The 24,500-nt window shown below is 34.8% G+C and overlaps 1 protein-coding gene across 1 annotated transcript in view; it reads right to left on the minus strand.

The window, feature by feature from the left end:
• PRKD3 (protein kinase D3) overlaps nucleotides 1-24,500 on the minus strand; it is an 80,804-nt gene that overhangs the window by 50,334 nt on the left and 5,970 nt on the right. Inside the window, exon 2 of the mRNA XM_032881908.1 lies at nucleotides 21,314-22,269. Coding sequence (XP_032737799.1) covers nucleotides 21,314-21,601 — 288 coding nt within the window. The 5' untranslated portion in view covers nucleotides 21,602-22,269. The remainder of the gene's footprint in view (nucleotides 1-21,313; nucleotides 22,270-24,500) is intronic.

Below are 24,500 nucleotides of genomic sequence, written 5' to 3' on the forward strand. Positions count from 1 at the left end.
TGACAGTGTTGAGGTTGAGAAACCCTGCTTTGGGGAATAAGAGGGGTCAAGAATATAGAGAGACTGGAAAATGTGAAAGGAAGTTGACAAAGTTCAGAAAATTACACATGCCCATATTTCCTTCCCTAGCCCACCTCAGCCTTGATTAAAAGAAGAGGAAATGAAAGAAACAGCAAAAGAACTTGCAGGGTAGAAGCAAAATAGGCCTTTAATTTGGCCTCATTCCAAACTACCCCCAGGGTTTTCTGGACTTGCTTTCTACAGACTGTGCAAATACTCCTTTCTTGACTATGCAAAATGAATTCTTTTCCCAGTCCGTATGGGAGAGGAATGGAATTTCATTCTAAGTTATCAAATGTGCACCCTTTATATACTGCTCTCTTTGCCCACTTCACATTCCATATGTCTTTACTTTTGCAGTAAAGATGGCTTCAATAATAAAAAACAGAGCATCTTATCTTTCTAGAACCATCTTACGGAAATATCTTTTGTTGGTATTAACACCTGTTTGTAATTAAAATGTGCTATTTAACATCATTTCTCAGGAAGTATGTAGTTGAAAAGAATTTCAGTGACTACTTCTATATACAGATAGACAGCACTACAGTCTAGATGTCAATGAGAAAATTATTCAGTGGGGACTCTGAATTTATTCTTAACTTTCATCATTAATCTTCAACCTAGGATTTTCTGCATATGACACACTAAAGGAGCTGCTTCATTTAACACCATTTCTCTTTGACACAAACCAGAGCAATCTTTTTTCATTTCCTTTTTACTTGTTTTGCTATTAGTTCTGTTTATCTTTAATTCAAACTTTCTGGAACTTTCTATCCCAACCAACATATTTACCTGATTATCTAGCAGAATTGGGGGGAAAAAAATCTTTCTTCTGGTTTGATCTTCCAGATTAGTAATGGTTGCCTGGCATTATTCTGCCAAGACAAAAAATGTAGGGTAAAGAGCAGGATGTCACCTAGCCACTGTAACACAGCTGTAGGAGAAAGAATAGGGGAGGAAAAAGAAAAAAAAACAAACACAGAATGACAACTGGTTTCCAGAAAACAAAAGACACAGCTGGGGTTTTCGCTCTACTTTGGCAGGACCTGAAAATTATACCCAATCCATGTCTGCAGAAACAATGTATTCACTTGACAAGTAGATAAAAATCACTCCTAAACTAGGATATACAGGCAAAGACTCTTCAGGTCTAGTGTCATGTAAATGGTCAAACTAAAAACAAATGTTTTATAACCAGAGTTTGCTTTAGTTAGATTCATTTCAATTTCAGTAAATACCAGTACAGCTTAAAATGAATTGCTGTTGACCTATTTTCTTTCTTATTACTCCAATTACATCTACTATGTTCATTCAACAAATTAACACAGTACAGCAGTAGCACTGGCAATTTGAAATCAAGAATGTGAGGAACTAACATTCACTGAGAGTAGTTACTATGCACCAGGTGCCACGTAAAGCACTTGACATGGCTATCTCATCTAACTTTCTCAAAACTCCTAAAACAAGTAATCCCAGTCCTCTAATTAACACTTGATCTCAATTTTTTATAGTTTATCATATGCTAAATACTAAAATCAAAAGGCATGAGTAAAGCAATGTCAGTGTGAAAGAATCCTATACCTGTTTTGGTATTTACTAAAATTTTAAGAATACTATAAGGATCGATGATCTTTCTAGATATGAGAGATTTTAAAATTATGAGTATTACTATTTTGACACTAATTATGTGGCAGACACTGCATTCAGAGCTTTACATTTTATCACAATTTTTTAATGAAGGTAGGAATCATGATTCCAGCTTTGCAGATGAAGATCTTAAGTAAGTGACCTGAAAAGGGTTTATAATCTCTAAACAAAGTTTTTAAGAATCAAAGCTCCACCCCAAGTCTGCCTCTTTGGCTTTAAAACACTGCTATCTCTTTCTTGGGTTATTCTCTCTCATTTTAAAACATACACCAATAACAAAAAATAATAGTACAGGTTTAAACCCTAATATAATTTTGACATTGGGAATCCCTGCACAATCCCTCTAAGACTGGGCAAAGCTTTTGGTTCCCCGGGTTTTGATTTGCTCACTGTAATGTGACTCTTTGGTAGTTCCTCCCAGCAGAGATCTAGTTTCCGTTTGGTTCAAGCTCAATTCTACCTCTGCTCAGATCTGTCTGCCTTCTCAGTTCTCACAGCCAGTCCCACTAGTTTTTTGAGTTTCATTAGTTTCAGCATTCTCTTCAGCAATATAACTCCTAGAAAGAAGAGATACTGCTTGTTGCTAAGTCTGGTTCTTTATAAACTAATACGTAGATAAAGGAATCTATGGATACATCTAAAAATTTACATTCATTCCTGAAACTAATATACATTGTATGTCAACTATACTTCGATAAAAATTAAAATTTACATTGTTTAACTATGTCCATATTCACAAAAGAAACTGTACTGCATACTTAAAACAAACACGTCCAAGCCAAACTGGCAACAAATCCTATTTGAAAGCTCTCGATTCACATGTAGAAGATTCACAAATGGAATTCTAAGCCAGATAATTCTTTGTTGTGGGGAGCACTGCAGTAGCATCCCTGCCCTCTACACACTAGAAGCCAATAGCACTCCCTCTCTCCCGGTAAAAACAACCAAACAAAAAATCTCCAGACACTGCTAAATGTTGCCCGGGATCAAAATCACTCTGGTTGAAACCACTGGTTTAATTTAATCTCAAACATTAAAATGAGATATTGGAGCTATAATATCTACCAATTAAGTAGCGCTAATCTACATTCTTATAAGCAATAAGGAAAAAGTTTACTGGTGTTCTCAGAGTGAATTAACTAAGAATTTCAAGTATTTCAAGAAGCTCGCCTTTTGCACAATCCCAGGAACAAAGAGTTTTTTAAAATAAGTATCTGAAAAATATAAAGTAGTTGGAGCAGGTTGGGTACAACTAAGGTACCAACACATGAAACAGAATGGGAAAGAACACTGGTGCTTATCTGCTTCTTTCTTTCTATAAATCACTTAATCAATAGAGGTTATTTATCACCATAGGTTATTTGCAGTACTGTTTTCAGCAGTAAAAGCAGATAGAACGTGTCCTTAACCAATGCCTACTGAGACTAAGGTATTGGGGGGAAAGATGAATAAGAGAGAACCAATTTCAATGTAACATAAATGCAGGAAACACTTCAAATCTTCAAGAAAAGGAAGCTAAATTTTTGGCTTATTGTTAAAGACAACAACAACAAAAGAAACACCACCCAATCCATGATGTGTCATGAAATTGGACTGAATTCAAAGAGTGAATGACTTTTGGTTATATCCAAGTTTTAAGCAAAGCTCAACTATAAATGATGTTAGATATTTTCCTGGAAACAAACAAACAAAAATCACAATGTATATATTTTGTATTATCTGTATTAGAACTCAATCCCATTTTTAACTTACTATAGGCCTGAAATCATTGATTTTTCTCTATTTCTATGAAGCTTTATCATATCCTCATTTATACTGGAAATACCTATTTCATTTTCCCCCAATGGAACACCATACCTAATCTGTATTTATTACTACTATTTTGAACATTTCCCCACATGCCTGTTTACTAATTTAACATTTTTGTGAAATGTATTTTTATATCATTTGACTAAATATTTAAAATCAATGTTTTTCTTACCAATACATGAGCTCTTTACAGAATAAAGACATTAATGATATTTAAAACTTGTGTAGTATTTCCCCAATCTTATCTTTGTTTTTATTTTTATATATGTAAATATTTTAATTTTCAATACTCAAATCTGTAAACTTTTTTTCCCCTATGCCTCCTTTACTTGATATGAAAGTGAGATATCCCATTCTAAGTTTGATAAATATTCAATTCCTTTTTTTCTCAAAATTCTCATATTTAAAACTTTTACTTTAATTGCTCTGAAATTTATCCTGGTGTCAGGTATTAAGTGGAGGTCTATGTTAATGCTCCTCTCATTGCCTATCTTGCTTTCTAAACTCCATTTCTGAAAAATGATTCCCTTTTATTTCTCATGCCTCCTTAGCCATATACCTAAAATGTACTATGGATCTGTCTACTACTGTTCAAGTGGTATATAGTTTCCATTATTGTAACTTTTTTTTCTCGCCCCTTTCCCTTATTTTTCAGACTTTTAACTTAATACTTTTGGCTACTTTTTTAAACTTTAGAAAAATCAGGTAAAAAGAATTCCAATAAAATCTTGAATAGAAAACATAATTTGGGAAGTTAAAATTATACACTGTCAGTCTTCTTTTTTCAGGAATATGATAATGGATTTTATTTCATAAAATCTTAAATACTTCATAAAAATTTTAAGTTTTATTTATATCTGGATTCATCCATTTATTAAGACAGGTATCAAAAATACCTTAATCATTTTTTCCTAATGGAAATATTAATGTATTCTTGGTTAGTTTTTATGTCCTCCTTTTGGTATCAAAAGATCTTACATGGTTTTATTTAACTATCCCTAGGCCTCTGTAGTTGCTCTATAAGCTCCTTCTGGCAGTTTAGTCCTTGGGAATGCATCTACCGTGTAGGAATAGAGAAAAGCATGTTTACTCACTGCTCAATAATAGTAACTAGTTAAATCAGTTGAACTCAAAATTATGATTCTGAAGCCACATCTGTAATCACCATTAATCTAAAGAATCATATAACCACTTCATCCCCTGAGGAATATAATATACTATAATATTCTAAGACAAAAATCACAGGTTTTCAGGAGTTAAAGAATGCACATGAAATAGACACATATGGCCCAAGAACAGACAATCAAATAAACCACAGAATTGATATACCATTAACCTCCAATTTTCTGCACCAATAAAGAGAACATTTGTAGAGCTAGTAGAAAACTGTAAATAATTTACCTATACAGATTAAGGAACAACTGGGTTGTCTTCTACACAGCAGAAAATGGATTATAACATTTGTGTATATTCTGTAAAGTACAAAAGCGAAACACAAACTTAACTGGTAGTAGCTTTCACTCACTTCTGGATCACCACTAATTTCCAATAAACTCCCAAAAGAAAAGGGTTCCCAAAGTATGTGCGACTTAAGTTTTGCTTTTTAAGTTTAGAAACCACTAAGGTCAGATTAATAATAATATTATTAATAAACTAATATTGGGACATTGCTATATGTCAGGTGTTAGGCTAAGCAAAACATATCATTTAATATACATATACACATACAACCACGAAATGAGCACTATTTTAGACCTCATATTTTAACTCTTTTTTTTTTTTTTTTAAGATTTTATTTATTTATTTGACAGAGAGATCACAAGTAGACAGGGAGGCAGGCAGAGAGAGAGGAGGGAGCAGGCTCCCTGCTGAGCAGAGAGCCTGATGCGGGACTCGATCCCAGGGCCCTGAGATCATGATCCCAGCCGAAGGCAGCGGCTTAACCCACTGAGCCACCCAGGCGCCCTAGACCTCATATTTTAGATAAGAAACCAAGGTTATACAACTAGCAGGTGGCAGAGATAAACCCAAATTTGACCCCAAATGTTTTTTTTATTTATTTTTTATTTTTTTAAAAAGACTTTATTTATTTGACAGAGAGAGAGAGAGCACAGCAGGAGGAGCAGCAGGGAGAGGGAGAAGCAGGCTCGCAGAGCAGGGAGCCCCATGTGGGGCTCGATCCCAGGACTCTGGGATCATGACCTGAGCCAAAGGCAGATGCTTAACGACTGAGCCAACCAGGCGCCTCCCCCCACAAATGCTTTTTAATAACCATACTACACTGTTTCATATGAATTTTAAAATTTATTCAACCAAAAAATACTTGTTGAGCACCTACTGTGGACATGTCTGACCTCACAGAGCTTACAGTTTTATGGTGGCTATACTTAAGTAAAAGAACAATTACAATCAATATAATGAAAGTTTAAATATAAGTTGTCCAGGAATGAAGAGCACAGCACATGGCAATTAAATGGATATATACATATGTTGTATTTTACTATTTCCATACTCTCCATAAAAGGCAACTTATGGTTTAACGTACTGGAAGAAAAACAACGGTGGGGATGGTAAATGGAATTACCACGAACAGAACAGAAATCACCAAGAATTTCTAGCTCACATAAGTTTAGAACACTACTAGGGAGCAGAATCATACAGCTTTATTCATTTACCTGTGGGAGGGGGGGAGTTAATATGTGCATAAATACACAGGTTTCTGATTATTGAGGATGTTAAAGGCATCTTGCTTTATCCATGCTGCAAGCTATCAAAGTAGTAGCAGGATACTTTACTAACCATTAAGGTTTATTTCCCCAGGTGACGGACCATAGTTGGTGACAATAAAAGCAAAAAGTAGGGTTTGAAGCAAGCTTCCATACCTCCTGAATGAGATGGTAGTTATTCCTTTGAGTCATTTATCATTTTGTACCTTCTTTTCAAGTCTTACCATGATCTACCTTATATTATGATAATTTTCATTCACTCATCTTCTTTTTTTTCCAGAGCACAAATCACTGGGGCAGAAAATTTATCTTTCATCTTGGTAACTCTACAGTATCTAGCATGGTGACTAAACAAATAAGTGCACCACAAATATTTGTTCAATTGCATGAAGCCAAAACAGATAATGGTACCCGCTAAGGGGTCATTGTACCATACTATCTAGCTCTCTGCAAATTGCCAAGTAAAATAAATGACATCACTAGCACTTATTTTTCTATCTAAAATTTCCAACTATCATATTAACCTATAATCAGATAGACTTCACTGAATTTTTTAATTTGTATACAAGATTTTAAATATACATATAATTATATCTTATATGATGGCAAGCTCATACAACAAAACACACAATTCAAATATTTGGAACAAATATCTTCAGTTTATTACTTATCTGCTCTTTTAAACTTACTGATTTCTGTTATACTTAGGTTCTCGATTCTGGCTTTCCTTAGAGCCATAGGAAGAACTCTTAAACAGACTCTCTGCTCCCAGAAAGCCTTACTTAAATAGTCTGGGGGAGGGTCTGTTAAGCTTCCTGGTTGTTCTAAGGTGCAGCCAGTGTTGAAAACCACTGTTACAAAATAAACTGTATGTAACCTTGAAACCACATACATGGAGTTTGTAAACAGGTAAAAATCTTGATCCTTCATAACATCTGAACTGTGATAAAGATTTCTGAAAATTTAGCTACTTTTGCATAACTACTATGAAACAAAATTTGAAGATTTTGCTCCTAATTAAAAAAAAAAAAAAGCTGGTCTTTAGGAAATGTTCACTGACAGAGTAATCAAAAAGTTTTGTGGGATGTTTAAAAATTATTGGATAAGATTTTATAAGGAAAACCAATAGACATAAACACTGAAGTGCATTTGTCAAAATATATAGATTAGAGATTGTTCATTGGATTGTCACCAATTTACGACCTTATCAAAAATTACTGAAACATGGAAAACTTTAACAAGGAGCTAGATTCACACTCCTTCAAGCTATTTCTAACAGTAGGCTGGGACTGAAAAATAATTCACTCAGGTGAATCACACATTCACTCAGATGTGGTCATGGCATAACCCAGGGATGATTCAAATACGGCTTTCCATTACACTATATATTTCAACTGAGGGCGCCTAGGTGGCTTAGTCTTAGTTAAGCCTTCGGCTCAGGTCGTGATCCCAGGGTCCTGGGATCAAGCCCCACATGGGGCTCCCTGCTCAGCAGGAAGCCTTCTCCCTCTCCCCCGGCCCCGCTTGTATTGCCTCTCTACCTGTCTCTCTCTCTCTGTGTCAAATAAATAAAATAAATATATATTTCAAGTGAAAGCCTAAATAGTAGATAGAAAGATGAAGAGGAAAGCAAAAGAACATGTTCAGAAAAATTTTGTAAGGGTAGTAAAAATGGCACACAGGAAAAGACCAAAGGAAGCTTTAATGAATACAAAAAGTCTCCCAAGTTGAGGAAACTATAACCTCAAGACCAAGTTCAACAAACCCCAGCAACAAAAACAGAAAGAAAACCACAATAAAGCAATCATATTCAAACTGCTGAAAACCAGGAAGACAAAAATTGTAAATGAAGCCAGAGAAAAGAACATATTGCATACAATTTGGATCTAACACAACGTAATGAAAAATAATGAAAATGTTAAATATGGGAGTAAATATAAAAGGTAATTTTTCTTACTTTTACTTTCTTTAAAACATAATTTATTGCTAAAAAGCAAGAAGAATAACAATGTGTTGTGGGATCTATAGCAACAGCTGATCCTCATCATTCAGATTCCAGATCTGTGAACATGCCTACTTGCTAAAATTTATTTGGAACCAAAAATCAATACTTTCCGTGCCTTTGCAGTCATTCACAGACAGGCACAGAAGAAAAAAAAATTAAGTCACTCTTCTGCATATTCCCAGTTGAAGTCAAACAAGGCGATGCTCTGACTTCTTGTTTCAATTTTCACAGTATAAAAACACATGTCTTTTTCATGGTCTACTTACTGTCATGTGTTCTGAACTTGGGTTATTTTTTCTTATAGTGATTTTTCTATTTAGAATGCCAGCCCCCCAAGCATCATGCTGAAGTGCTGTCAAGTGTTCCTAAGAGCAAGCAGCCTATAATATGCCTTATGGAGAGAATATGTGTGTTAGAGAAGCTTCATTCAGTTACAGTGCTGTTGGCCATGAGATCAGTGTTAATGAACCAACTACACACATATTAAATTAGGCACCTTTAAACAGAAACACATATAAAACAGAAACACATATAAAACACATATAAAAAACACACATATGCATTTACTGCTTGACAAAAATTTTGTGACCAGATGCTTATAGGAACCTAACCCTATATTTGCCCTAGGAGCAACTGTTCAATATTCAGTAATTCAAGGTTTGAGGTCACTTTACAGAATATAACTATCACAAATAATGAGAATAAACTGTTTACAGGAATAAAATGTATGACAACAGTACAAGTGACAACCGAAAGAAAACAGAAATATACTATTCTAAGGTGTAGACTACATCATTCTTAGAATAGTATGATATTGTTTGAAGACATTTCTGATGAAATAAAGATGCATATTATACAAACTAGAGCAAGAGTGGCAAAAATTTTCCATAAAAGACCAGCTACTAGTATTTTAGGATTGGTGTACCATATAGTCTCTGTCATAGCTACTTAACTCTGCTGTTGTAGCATAAAAGCAGCCACAGGCAAGATATTCATGAATGAGCATGCTTATGTCCCAATAAAACTCTATTCACAAAAAGAGGTAGTGGGTCAGATTTGGCCCACAGATATAGCCTACTGATCCTGGCACTAGCGAAACTGCGGAAAAAAAATTTTTAAAGAGTATAATAAATCAACAATGGAGATAAAATGTACTTACAGAATATACTCAATTCAAGAAGAGAAAATGACCCAAGACCAGAAGAGACAAACAGAAATCAATATATTTAAATGCATCTATATTAAACATTGTATTAAATGTAAAAGGTCTATGCACTTAAAAAGCAGAAGTTGTCAGACTGAATTGACCCAAGGATATGTAATCAACAAAAAAACCCCACTTCACATAAGACAGAGAGATTATAAGCAAAAACATGTAAAAATATACCACAATGCAAATACTAATTTTTGGTGAAAAAAAGTAAGATTGGTTAGATCAACACTACACAAAGATGACTTCAGAACAAGGTACATTCCAGAGAGAAGGGAAAAAACTTACACCGAAAAAGAAATCAATAATATATCAAATGTTGTAAAAAATCCTAAATGTGCCTGCAAATAATTTTTGCTTCATGTTTTTAAGGTCTATTAATTAAAACTAAAAGGACTAATAGACAAATCTAAAATTATACTCAGAGATTTCAATACTCCTTTCTCAATAAAGGGTAGAATAAGAAAAGAAATCTATAAAGATAAAGAAAACACTATCAACCAACTCGATCTGATCTTCATAGAAAATTTCACTCAACAAGAACAGAATATAAATTTTTTAAAAATTGCATATGTAACATTCAGAATGTGTAAGACAGAATCCTACACAATTAAAAAAAAACTCTTGAATTATACAGATTGAAATTAAAGTATATTCTTGGGCAAAAATTAAAATTAGAAATCAATATAACAGAAAAGCATCTGAAAATTTTTCAAATCCTTCCAAATTAAACAATCCATGGATCACAGATGAAATCACAAGTGAAATTAGGAGATGAGTCAAACAAAATGTAAATGAAAATCCAACATATCAAAGTTTTTGTGGCACGCAGTTAAAGTAATGACTAGAGGGAAACTTACAATGCTAGACATACATAAAAAAGACAAGACTCAAATCAATGACCCAAGCTTCCACCTTAAGAAACTGAAAATAAAGTTAAACTCAAAGAAGGTAGAAAAAAGATAATTAAAAGATAGAAAATAGACAATAATAGAAAAAGTCACTTTAAAGGGTAATGAACACAAAGCACAACTTTCACCAATGAATCTGCCCACTTAGATAAATGAAAATTTTCCTTTAAAGACACAAATTACCAAAGTGTACTCACAAAGAAATAAATTTTTTTTTACATTTTTTTTTAAAGATTTTATTTATTTGTCAGAGAGAGAGGGAGAGAGAGCGAGCACAGGCAGACAGAATGGCAGGCAGAGGGAGAAGCAGGCTCCCTGTTGAGCAAGGAGCCCGATGCAGGACTCGATCCCAGGACGCTGGGATCATGACCTGAGCCGAAGGCAGCTGCTTAACCAACTGAGCCACCCAGGAGTCCCCACAAAGAAATAATCTTAATAGCTCTATGCCCACTAAAGAAATAGAAATTGAGTTAAAAATCTCATAAAAAAAATTCCAGGCACAGATGGCTTCATTGGTGAATTCTATCATATAGGTCAGGAAGAAATAATTTGCACAAGTTTATTCAGAAAACAGGGACGACATACTTTCAAACTCATTTTGTGAAGCCAACATTTCCCTGATACCAAAACCACACAGATATAATAGAAGAAAAAAAATTAGAGACCAATACATTCATTATCTTAGAAAGAAAAATATTAAGAAAATATAGGTATACTGAATTAAGGAAAATATAAAAAGGATAATATATGATAACCAGGAGGGTTTGTTGTAAGAATGCAAGGTTGGTTTAACATTCAAAGGTATGACAACATACTTCAATCATATTAACAGACTAAAAAGATAAAAATACACAGATGCAGAAAAGTATTTAACAAATTTACAGTCATTCAAGATAAAGAGTCTAAGCCAACTAGGAACAGACAGGCATTTTCTCAACTTGATGAAGAACGTCTAAAAAAGTTTACATGAAACTTAATGGTGGAAGACCAAATGTTTTTCCTTTTAAGCCTGGTAACAAGGCACAGATGTCAACTCTTAACCACTTCTATGCAATATAGTACTGGATGTTTAGCCTCCAGTACAAAACAAGGAAAAGAAATGAAGTTTTGGAAGGCAATGCATAAAGCTATCTTTATTTACAAAAGACAAGATTATCTATATAGAGAATCCTAAAGAATTTCTTAAAATTACTAGAAGTGATAAGTGAGTTTAGCAAGGCTGCAGGACACAATATCAACGTACAAAAATCACAATATTTCTATACAATAAAATGAAAAATCAGACTGAGATTTTTAAAAATCCCAATTATAACTGCATCAAAACAATGAGACAGATAACAAATGATGTACACAATTTCAATAGGGTGTTTTTGTTTCTTGTAGAAATTGTCAAGTTGATTTTAATGGAAATGCAAAGGACACAGACTGGTCAAAACAATCTTGGAAGAAAGAACAAAGTTGGAGGACCTGACTTTATGTCTTTATAAAACTGAAGAATTCAAAATAATGTGAAATTGGTTTAAGAACACACATATATAGACCAATAAAGCAAAACAATGTTCAGAAATAGATAAAAAGATATGTGGTTAACTGATTTACAATAAAGGTCCTAAAGTAATTCAATGAGGGAAGAATAGTCTTTTCAACAAATGGTCCTAAAAAAATCTGATGTCCAATGCAAAAAAATAAAGCTCAACCTTTATCTCACAGAACACACAAAAATTATTTTGAAATGGATTGTTACGAGTTGAACTGTGTTCCTCCAAAAGGTGTTAAAATCCTAACCCCCAGTACCTGTGAATGTGACCTTTGGAAAAAAGGTTTTTGTAGATAGATGATCCAGTTAGGATGAAGTCATTAAGGAGGGTCCTAACCCAATAGGACTGTGTCCTTACAAAAAGGGGAAATTTGGGCTCCTGGGTGGCTCAGTTGGTTGAGCGAGTGCCTTCGGCTCAGGTCATGATCCTGGACTTCCAGGATCAATTCCTGCATCAGGCTCCCAGCTCCTTGGGGAGTCTGCTTCACCCTCTGACCTTCTCCTCTCTCATGCTCTCTCTCACTCATTCTCTCTCAAATAAATAGATAGCATCTTTTAAAAAAGCGGGGGGGGGGGGGGATTTGTCAACAGAGTCATTTATAGAGGGAAGTCAATATGAAGACACAGGCAGAATACTATCTGTAAGCTAAGGAATGCCTGAGGCCATTAGAAGCTGGGAGAAAGGCATGAAACAAATTCTTACTCATAGCCCTCAGAAGGAACAAACCCTACTGAGATCTCAATTATAGATGGCTAGCCTCAAAAACTGTCAGAAAAATTTCTATTGCTTAAGCCAGCCAGCTGTGGTAGTCCCGCAGAACTAACATATGGATTATAGATATAAAGGTAAAAGCTAAAATTATGAAACTTCCAGAAGAAAACAGGGGACAAAAATCTTTCATTCAGGCAAATATTTTTTAGATACAAAAGCACTATCCATAAAGGAAAAAATTAATTGTACTTCATTAAAATTAGAAATTTTGGCTCTCCAAATGATACTGTTAAAAGAATATAGTATATTATAATGAAAGGTATATTACTAACTTAGATCGGACAAAATAGACTTTAAGCCAAAGACTGTAGTAAGAGACAAGGTCATTATATAATGATAAAGGAATCAATCCAACAAGAGGATATAATATTTGTAAATCTTTATGCACTCAACACAGGGGCACCTAAATATATAAAGTATATAAAGCCAATATTAAAGGATTCGAGAAGAAACAGACAGCTACACAATAATAATAGGGAACTTTAGTAACGCACTTTCAACAATGGATAGGTCATCCAGACAGAAAATAAAAAAGGAACACTGAAGTTAAACTATACATTAGACCAGACACTTAACTGAGATCTACTGTAAAATTCCATCCAAAAGCAGCAGAATACATATATATTTTTTAAGATTTTATTTATTTGATAGAGATCACAAGTAGACAGAGAGGCAGGCAGAGAGAGAGGAGGAAGCAGGCTCCCTGCTGAGCAGAGAGCCCGATGTGGCGTTTGATCCCAGGACCTTGGGATCATGACCTGAGCCGAAGGCAGAGGCTTTAAGCCACTGAGCCACCCAGGTGCCCACAGAATACATATTCTTCTCAAGCAAACATGGAACATTCTCCAGGAGAGATCATGTTAGGCCACAAAATAAGTCTTAACTAATTTAAGAAGACTGAAATCATATTAAACATCTTTTCCCATGACAATGGTATGAAACTAGAAATCAACTACAAAAACAAATCAAAAGAAACTTGGAAAATTCACATATATGTGGACATTAAACAAAATGCAATTGTACAACTAGTCAAGGTGAGATCAAAAGAGAATAAAAAAATACTTTGAGACAAATGAAAATGAAAATACATATATCAAAACTTATGGGATGCAGCAGAAGTTCTGAGAGAGAAGTTCATAGCAGTAAACACCTACATTATAAAAAAGAACTCAGGGGGCCAGGTGGCTCAGTCATTAAGCATCTGCTTTCAGCTCAGTTCATGATCCCAGGGTCCTGGGATCAAGCCCTACATTGGGCTCCTCATCAGCAGGAAGTCTGCTTCTCCCTCTTTTACTCCCCCTGCTTGTGTTCCCTCTCTCACTGTGTCTCTCTCTGTCAAACAAAAAAATAAAATCTTAAAAGAAAAGAAAAAAGCTTTCAAATAACCTAACTTTACACCTCAAGGGACTACAAAAATAACAAACTAAGCCCAAAGTTAGCTTAATTAGGAAAGAAGTAATAAAGAAGTAACAAAGATCATAGTAAAAATAAATTAGAGACTAAAAAAACAACAGAAAAGTTCAATGAAACTAAGAGCTGGTTTTTTTAAAAAAAATAAGCAAAACAGACAAACCTTTAGTTTAAAGAAAAAAGAGAGGACTCAAATAAAATTACAAATCAAAGAGGTGACACTGTGATACCACATAAATACAAAGGAACATGAAAGACTACTATAAACAATTATACACCAACAAATTGGACACTTGGAAAAAATGGATAAATTTCTAGAACAACCTACCAAGCCTGAGTCATGAACAAGTAGTAAATATTAATAGATGAATTCATAGTAAAAAACGTTGAATTGGTAATCAAAATCCTCCCAACAAACAAACAAAAAGACCCAGATGACTTCACTGGCAAATTCTACCAAACATTTAAAGAATTAATACCAATCATTCTCAAACTCTTCCAAACCATATAAGAGGAAGGAACATTTCCAAGTTCATGAGGCCAGCATTACCCTGATACCAAAGACAGATAATGACACTATATGGAAAAAAAAATTATAGCTCAACATTCTTGATGAACTAGATGCAAATATTCTCAACAAATATTAGCAAACTGAATTCAACAACACTTTAAAAGCATCATACACCATGACCAAGTGGGATTTATTCCAGGAATGCAAGGATAATTCAACATCTGTGAATCAATAAATGTGATATACCACATTAACAAAATAAAGGATAAAAATTATATGGTCATCTCAACAGATGCATAACAAGCATTAAAAAGAAATCCTCAAACTCAACACACACAAAACAGATAATCACGTCAAAAAATGGGCAGAAGACATGAACAGACACTTCTCCAAAGAAGACATACAAATGGCTAACAGACATATGAAAAAATGTTCATCATCATTAGCCATCATGAAGATTCAAATCAAAACCACATTGAGATACCACCTTACACCAGTTAGAATGGCGAAAATCATCAAGCAAGTAAACAACAAGTGTTGGAGAGAATGTGGAGAAAGGGAAACCCTCTTACACTGCTGGTAGGAATGCAAGTTGGGGCAGCCACTTTGGAAAACAGTGCGGAGATTCCTTAAGAAATTAAAAATAGAGCTACCCTATGACCTTCTAATTGCACTACTATTTACCGCAAAGATACAGATGTAGTGAAAAGAAGGGCCGTCTGTACTCCAATGTTCATAGCAGCAATGGCTACAGTCACCAAACTGTGGAAAGAACCAACATGCCCTTCAACAGACGAATGGATAAAGATATGGTCCATATATACAATGGAGTATTACGCCTCCATCAGAAAGGATGATTACCCAACTTTTGTATCAACATGGATGGGACTGGAAGAGATTATGCTAAGTGAAATAAGTCAAGCAGAGAGAGCCAATTATCATATGGTTTCACTTACTTGTGGAATGTGAGGAATAACACAGAGGATGTGGGGAGATGGAGAGAGAAGTGAGTTGGGGGAAATTGGAAGGGGAGACAAACCATAAGAGACTGTGGACTCTGAGAAACAAACTGAGAGTTTTGGAGGGGAGGGGGAATGGGGACTGGGTAAGCCTGGTGGTGGGTAATAAGGAGGGCGAGTATTGCATGGAGCACTGGGTGTGGCGCATAAACAATGAATTCTGGAACACTGAAAAAAATAAAATTAAATTAAAATTTTTAAAAAAGCATTTGACAAAATTCAACATCAATTCATGACAAAAACTCTAAATGAAGTGAAGTATAGAGGAAACATGCCTTAACATAACAGGGGCTGTATACGACAAGCCCACAGCTAACATCATACTCAGTGGAAAAACCTAAGATCAGGAATAAGACAAAGATGTCATTCTTGCTACTTTTATTCAATATAGTACTGGAAGTCCTAGCCAGAACAATTAGGCAAGAAAAAGAAATAAAAGACATCTAAATCAGAAAGGAAGAAGTAAAATTGTCTATGTTTGTAGATGACATGAAACACTCCAACAAAAAATTTTGTTAGAATTAATGAACAAATTCAGTAAAGTTGTCAGATACAAAATCAATATACAATAATCAGTTCCCTTTTTATATACTACTAAGTTAGTATCAGAAAGAGAAATTAACAATCCCATGTATAATTGCATCAAAAAGAAGAAAATACCTATAAATAAATTTAACCAAGAAGGTGAAAGATCTACACACTAAACATTATATCTGTAAGACTTTAATGAAAGAAACTGAAGAAGATGCAAGTAAATGGAAAAATATTCTATGTTCATGGACTGGAAGGTTATTATTAAAATGTCCATACTACCCCAAATTTTCCAATGGCATTTTTCACAGAAATAGAAAAAAGAATATTAAAAATTATACAAAGCCACAAAAGATCCTGAATAGCCAAAGCAATCTTTGAGAAAGAAAAACAAAGCTGGAGGCATTTACATTTCTTGATTTCAAACTATACTTTAGAGCTATAGTAATCAAAACAGTATGGTATTGGCATAAGAATGGACATATAAAATCAATGGAACAGAACAGAGAGCCTAGAAATAGACCTATGCATATATGGCCAATGAATTTATGATAAAGAAATCAAGAATACACAATGGAAAGAATAGTCTTTTCTGTAAATGGCGCTGGGAGAACTGGGACAGCCAAATGCAAAAGAATGTAACTGAATGCCTATTTTACACCGCACACAAAAATCAACTCAAAATGGACTTAACACTTGAATGTAGGACCTGAAGCCAAAAAACTCTTAGAAAAAAACATAAAGGATAAATTCCTTGACATCATTCTTGGCAATGAGTCTTTGCATTTGACACCAAAAGCAAAGACAACAAAAGCAAAAATAAACAAGCAGGACTACATCAAACTATAAAGCTTCTCCTCAGCCAAGAAAACCATTGACAAAATGAAAAGGCAACTACAGAAGGGGGAAAAAGTATTTGCAAATCGTGTGTCTGATAAATACCCCAAAAGAACTCCTATAACTCAATGGCAACAACAACAAACAATCCCATTTAAAGATGGGCAGAACTGAATAGACATTCCCCCAAAGAAGACATACAGGTAGCCAACAGGCACATAAAAGGTCCTCAACATCACTAATCATCAGGAAAATGCAAATTAAAATCACAGTCACCTCCTGGCTGTCAGACTGGCATGAGATAAAAAGTGTTGGTGAGAATGTGGAGGAAAGGGAACTCTTATGCGCTGCTGGTGAGAGTCTAAATTTGTGCAGCCACTATAGAACACAGTATGGACCAAAAAAAAAAAAAAAAAAGAATATGGACATTCCTCAAAAAAATTAAATATAGAACTACCATATGATCCAGGATTGCCACTTCTGAAGAAAATGAAATCACTACCTCTAAGAGATATTTGCATTCCAGGTCAATGCATCATTATTTACTGTTGCCAAGACATGGAAAGAACCAAATGTCCACCTAAGGGTGAATGAATAAAGAAATTGTGGTGTATATATATATAAAATGGAGTATTATTCAGCCACAAAAAGAAGGAAATCTACCATTTGCAGCAGCACGGATGGACCCTGAAAGCATTATGTTAAGTGAAGTAAGTCAAGCAGAGCAAGACAACTACTGTATGATCTTACTTATATGTGAAAACTCCTATAACTTAACTCACAAAGACAGAAAACTGACTGGTGGTTACCAGAGGCAGAGGGCAGGAAGGTAGTGAAAGGGTACCAACCTCCAGTTATAAGATAAATAAATTCTGGCAATGTAATGTATGGCATGGTGCCTATAGTTAACAATTCTTTACTGTATACTTGAAAGCTGCTAGGGGAGTAGACCTTAGAAGTTCTCATCACGAGAAAAGAATTAACTGTGCGAGGTGATAGAAGTTAACTACATTTATTGTAGTTATCATTCTGCAAAATATACACATATCAAATCATTATGTTGTATACCTTAAACTAATACAAATTTATAAGTGTTATATCTCCATAAAACTGGAAGAAAATTAGAAACAATGTAAATGACCAAAATAAGAAACTGGTTATAAACTTTATGCATCAAGATGACTGAACAGTAGCCTTTAAAATGATTACTATTTAGATTATTATTTAGATTAATAAAAGAGTTCTCTTAAAAAAAGAGAGAACAGATGAAGAGAAACCACAGACTGGAAGAAAATATCTACATTTTATATCTGGTAAGAACCTGTATCTAAGATGTTAAAGAACTTGGCAAATAAGCTCATGGACAGATAACCAATCTCATTCATCATTAGGAAAATGCAAATTAAAACCACATGGAGATATTACTACACACCAACCAGGAACAGACAAATTAAAAAGACTGGAAATACCAAGTGTTGTTAAGGATATGGCCATCTTACTTCCACATATGTACCCCAAGGAAATGAAAACATGTATCTATAATCGAGATCTGAATGAGAATATTCAGAGCAATTCTATTTATAATGCTCCCAAATTAGAAAAAATTCTAATATCAACAGATGATTGAATAAACAAAGTACAGTATATCCATACAATGGAAAGTACTCAGCAACAAAAAACTATATACTATGACTTCATTAATAGGAAAATCTAAAAAAAAAAAAAAAAAAAAAAGTGTAACCATAGTAACAGAATGCAGAGCAGTATTGGCCCAGGACCAGGATGAGGAAAGGAGACTTCTGTTTGAGGTCTTCTACATCCTTTATCAACCTAAGGAGCACTCTTTAACTTCACTTTCTACTTAAATGTTTTACTCTGATGAATAGGTTTCCTTTAGTAGACTATAAGTTTTTTGAGGGAAGAGACACCTATTTAACCTATTTCCTAAAATTTAACCAATGCCCTTTTAGCAGGTTCAGGTAGATGTAGTTACTAAGAATAGATACAAGAAAAGCAGGTGTGGGGGCGCCTGGGTGGCTCAGTGGGTTAAATCCTCTGCCTTCGGCTCAGGTCATGATCCCAGGGTCCTGGGATCGAGCCCCATGTCAGGCTCTCTGCTCCTCAGGGAGCCTGCTTCCTCCCCTCTCTCTCTCTGCCTACTTGTGATCTCTCTCTCTGTGTCAAATAAATAAAATCTTTAAAAAAAAAAAGAAAGAAAAAGAAAAACAGGTGTGCCCGTAAGAGTCCTGACAGTAAACCTGGAGTTGTACAGGTGTAAAATGGAAGACTGGTGAGCAAGTGCCCAAGACAAGAGGGAAGGTAAAAAGCAAAAGAACTTCTGACTTGGTTTTTCCAAACACCAGATGAGTTAGCGATCCATGAAACATCTCTAGAAAATCTTAGGATCTGAGACGGTTCCCTTAAGAATTCTCTGATTCGGCCTGAAACAGGTCATCCCTTGAAACTTCTTTCTCCTTTATCTGTCTCTAGCAGTGAAGACCCAAATTCAGATTAAATTATTCAGAATCTCATTGCTGGAATTACAACCAGAAATCATCCCAACTCAATCATCTGATAGATTCGCAAACTATAATCCAAAGAAGTCAAATCACTTGTGCAAAGTTATAAAGTCAATAAATACAGCTGACATAGTTTCAAGCTTAAAACTCTTTTACACTACACTTAAACAACAGCTAGGATCCCAGCAAACATCAAAAGGAATGTGTAATACGCTTATGCCTATACAGACTATGTATTTTTGCCAAATACATCCCCATTTCACTCTAATGTTGATTTAAATTCAGTTTACTATGATACTCATTTTATGCTGGCTAGCTCTATAATCAATAATTCTATTTTACATCTATATAAAGTTTACACTGATTGATTTTTTTGGCTGTCTTATTTCCTTGGTATCACTGTATTTTTTCTGTATTTTTTCATGGATTACGATGTTTAATCCAGTCTCCTAAGAGTTTACCCATCTGACCCACATCTCACATCTACATTAAAGATGAAGTAACAAATTCTAAAATAACCCCCTTAGAAATCAGTATGCCTCTGTATGAACATAAGAACGAAATGAAATTTTAGAAGACTGAAAACAATAATACAGATTCTACCAAAACATTAGTTATAAATTTCTATGGGCTCAAATGAAAAGGAAACATTCAAGTTACAAACTGTAGTTAAGATAAATTCTTATCTTTAAATTAAATAGCTAGTTACCAATATATTTGTGAAAAACCTCTGTAACGTTTAGTGCAAGGGAAAATAAAAGCAAAAATACTTAAAGACACCCAGATGGTTCTACGATCTACAAAAGGAAACTGAATCTTTAAACCACATTTCAGTAGACAAGTTACTGTTACCACACACAAGGCATGGGCTGTTTCTACAAACCGCACAGCATTTTTAGACCATTAATTACTTCTACATCAGAAGATAATAACAAATCATATAAAGCATAAGAAATTAAAACATAAACAGTACAATGAGAAGCCTGAATACAAATGTATTAATCTCACCTGATACGATTTTTAAAATAAAAAGTACACGAATTTGTTCCAAACAAATTTGAAACATACACTCAGTCCATTAAAAACAAAATGTAACCAATTCTTACTACTTAACCATATAGTTCTATGAAAAAATAGAGAACATATCCACTTATCCAGCAAATCAAAATTTTTAAAGACATTTAGCTAAGGTTCCTTAAAAAATGGTAAAGTATAGGGCAGGAGGTATGCAGAAGGGAAACAAAATAAAACCAGCCTCAATTTCAAGTTTTTATGTATTGTCATATAGTAAAACTTGTTTACCTATTTTTTAAGCAAGAGAGAGTGGTATTCTCGTATTAAACGGTAGTATAGGTGAAATCAAGACCTAAAGGGAAGGAAGAAGGTACAAAAAAAAAAGGGTAGAATGCAGGGCACCTAGGAAAAACAGATGTGGACCTGGGACTCAGCCACAGCTGTGTTCCATCCTTTTGGTAAGCCACCTGGATGCCTTGCACCCTCTGCGTCCTGTTTTCTCTAAAACCAAATGAGATTTCTGAAGTCCTCCTGATTTTATAAGGATTTTCCTGCTCTTAAAAGAAAAACTAAATAGGCAGTATTTTAAAGTTAGGATAAAGGCTCCAGTTGTTAGAATCTGAAATTTCAGACTTTAGGCTTCTAGTCTATTAGCATTCTTCCAAAATGACCCAAATTAGGATATAAACAATTGATCCATATATGTTAACTCACTGTTGCATGTATAATTTATAGAAAAGCATTAGAGACAATATTAATTAGAAAAATTATTGACATAAATAGCATGCACAGTACCTTCTGATAAACAATGGAGCACACGAGATCCTTGACAGCAGATAAAGATAGTTCCTGGGCTTCGATGGTAACGCTCTCCCGTGTAAGGCCAATTTGCAGCAGAAATGAAATTGTATGCTCTGAGCCTCTGGAGTTGGTGAGTGATGGCGCACTGAAGCTTCCATTAGAGAGTCGGGCAGAGAGTCCTGTTTTTGGACTTGAACACGGAGAAGGAGCTGGAAGCACAGCAGGAAGTGTTGCAGGTAATACAGATTTCTGGGCTGAAGGAGGAGAATTGTTTGCAGACATCTGCCTTTCTTTAATCTTTTAAAATAGTTGTCAATTCTTTTTCAGTGGTTATGAAGAGGTTTTTAAAATCACAGCAGTAAAAAAATGACTGTACTTTTGGATTTAACTGAACACTTCTTTATTTCTTCTTTTAAGCCACTCATGCCAGTGACTGCAACTTCTACAACTGTGAGTTGAATACACAAAAGGTCTGACTTCCTTTAGTATCAGTCCCATCAAAAAAGAGTCTTGTCTTTAGGACCACAACTAGGGATTTGCAAAGGATTTAACATCACTGAATTATCCTCAGCAGAAAAGAGTTGACATTGCTTCTTTACTAACCATCTTCACTTATTTTCTTTTAAGTCTACTCTTGTCTCTCTCTCTTGATTTCAGAAAATACATATCGAATAAAAGTTGTTTTTCTATTAAGATGAAATCCTCCTGATTTAAAAAATAAGTGGTTAGGCTTAATCTATTTAACCCTTATCTTGAGGCTTACTGATTTGATGGGATACTTTTCCAAATGTCCACACCTTAAATCACCTTCTCAAATGTCTTTACTTTCATTTTTGGGGGGGCAAATTTTTCCATGATGAAGCACAAAGCTTTTTAAAACAGTACAGGCATATTTCACTTGATGAATAGGTCCACTGAGAAAAGTTGATGCTTTCTGAAATGTAGTCAGCCTGGAAGGAATTTTAAAAACACTCTTAATATTTTATACTCATTTGACATTATTTTAAAAATGCAAGAATCCCTGTATTTTTTTTAAATTATAAGTTTTGCTTGTATGTTTGTAATACACCAAGACATCCTAATGAGTAGCCATTTTAGGGGGGCCTAGTTATCAGAGACATTTTTTGAGAGAGGTATAATTTTAGGGAGAGCCTCCTGCTCACCACCACCTCCTCCACCACCACCACCACCACCAAGTCCCTGGCACTCCTCACTACTACCTGAAACCTAAAGGTCAAACACTTTTATTCCACAAATATACAACTGAGTTAGGACAAAAACAAAGAAAAATAGGAGGATCTAAAAGAAGGTTAAAATGGACACCATCATAAAAATAAAGCACACACCATTCAGCCATATGAAAGATGTATAATACTGTCCTAATAAAGACATGTCAAAAGTATTCTTTTTTTATATCAAAAAGTCTAATTCTGCCAAAATATGATTGCTGACTTGCTTTGTTGACAGATTTCTTTCAGAAGCTAAGAAAGCAGAAGGAACATTCTATGCACAGTTATAATGTGAATGACGTATGACAGGATCACAGGAGAAAGTGATCATATTATAAAGGGTTTCTAAAAGTAAAAAAAGAGAGAGCACTAGGCTCAGTTACAAATGTATCACAGTTTACAACAGGACAGTTCAAAAACAAAAGGTATGTATGACCCCTATGACCTAAGTGAAATGGCTCACAAGGGATCTAAATTTTACACAATTCCAATGATGAAAAAGAGGGAAGCACCCAATGTGGCTGCAGAATCCGCAAAGAAGAGCAAAAACATACAGATAGGGTAACAGGAATTTGAAAGCTCAGGAAAAACTGAGGCTTAGAAAAAGCTGCTTAAGGTAACAAAAGCTTTTATAACTACATTCAAATAAATATCATTCCACCTTATATGGTACAGCACTTAACATCTTATAAATATTTTACATACTTTACCTCATGCATATCTCTTTGGAGACAAATATTTCTGCAGATGAAAAAACAGAAGCACAAGCATATAAAGTAATGTGCCCAGCATCACATGGGTATTAAGAAGTGGAGTCGGGGGAGCGCCTGGGTGGCTCAGTCGATTAAGTGTCTGTCTTTGGCTCAGGTCATGGTCCGAGGTCCTGGGATGGAGTTCCACATTGAGCTCCCTGCTCAACCTCCCCCACCCCCACACCCCACCCAACTCATGGGGTCTCTCTCTCTCTCACACACAAAAATAAATAAAATTAAAAAAAAAAAAAAAAGAAGAGGCAGAGTGGGAATTAGGACCCAAGTTTCATACTTTCTTACCAAGTGCTGTCTCCACAATAACATACTATTTGTCAAAGAGAACAAGGAACTGAGAGAATCACTGCTCAGAGAAGATGTTGTTAGGGTTGAGAGAGCGCACAGAAAAGGCAAAATTGCTCAACTTGTATTTTGCTTATCTTCTCTCAGTTTTTAAACTAAAACTGTAGAAGAGCAATGAGAACTGAAACCCAAGCCTGGTGAACGAGAGACTAAAACAACTTTATATGAGTGCAAGTCTTTGGTTCCAGATGCAATTCATTCTATGCTTCTAAAGCAATCAGCAAGTGTAATCACAAAGCTGACTCTCATAATCTTGGAGAAAGAGCTCAGAAAGAAATAATCAGGGCCTGGATATTGGTCCGATGTACTTCAAATTTTACGAGCTGCAGGAGTGGAGAAGTGGATTCCAGAAATCACAGACATATAAATTTAATATTAATCTTCAGTCAAATGTGAGAATAGATTATGAAAATGAGTGGTTTCTGAAACTTAGAAAATAAAGTAATCTCTAGATGACAGCATGAATTCAAACAGAGTAAGGCCAAATCCACTGCATTTACATCTTGGAAAAGATTGATTACTAGACTTCTTAGATGCAGGAACGAAGAATAATAATAACTTACAGTCACTGAGTTCCAACTATCTGTAAGGCACTGTTCTAAACATCCCATATGTGGGATGCAACATCCCATACGCAACAACCTATTTTATAGTTGAAAAAAACAATCTTAGAAATTAAAGTACTTGCCCAAGTTCACACAATTAGCAAAGCCAGGGGAAAAAAGTGTATTCTGGCCAGAACAGTATTCAAGATGTTTTTTTATGCTATTTTTGCAAATACGTTGTTTGAGTGTGAGTTGGATATTAGTGTAGTTGGTAAGTTTACTGGTCTATATCAAC

The sequence above is a fragment of the Lontra canadensis genome, unplaced genomic scaffold (genome assembly GCF_010015895.1).
Source record: "Lontra canadensis isolate GAN:19392208 unplaced genomic scaffold, GSC_riverotter_1.0 scaffold78, whole genome shotgun sequence".
Classification (NCBI taxonomy): Eukaryota; Metazoa; Chordata; class Mammalia; order Carnivora; family Mustelidae; genus Lontra; species Lontra canadensis.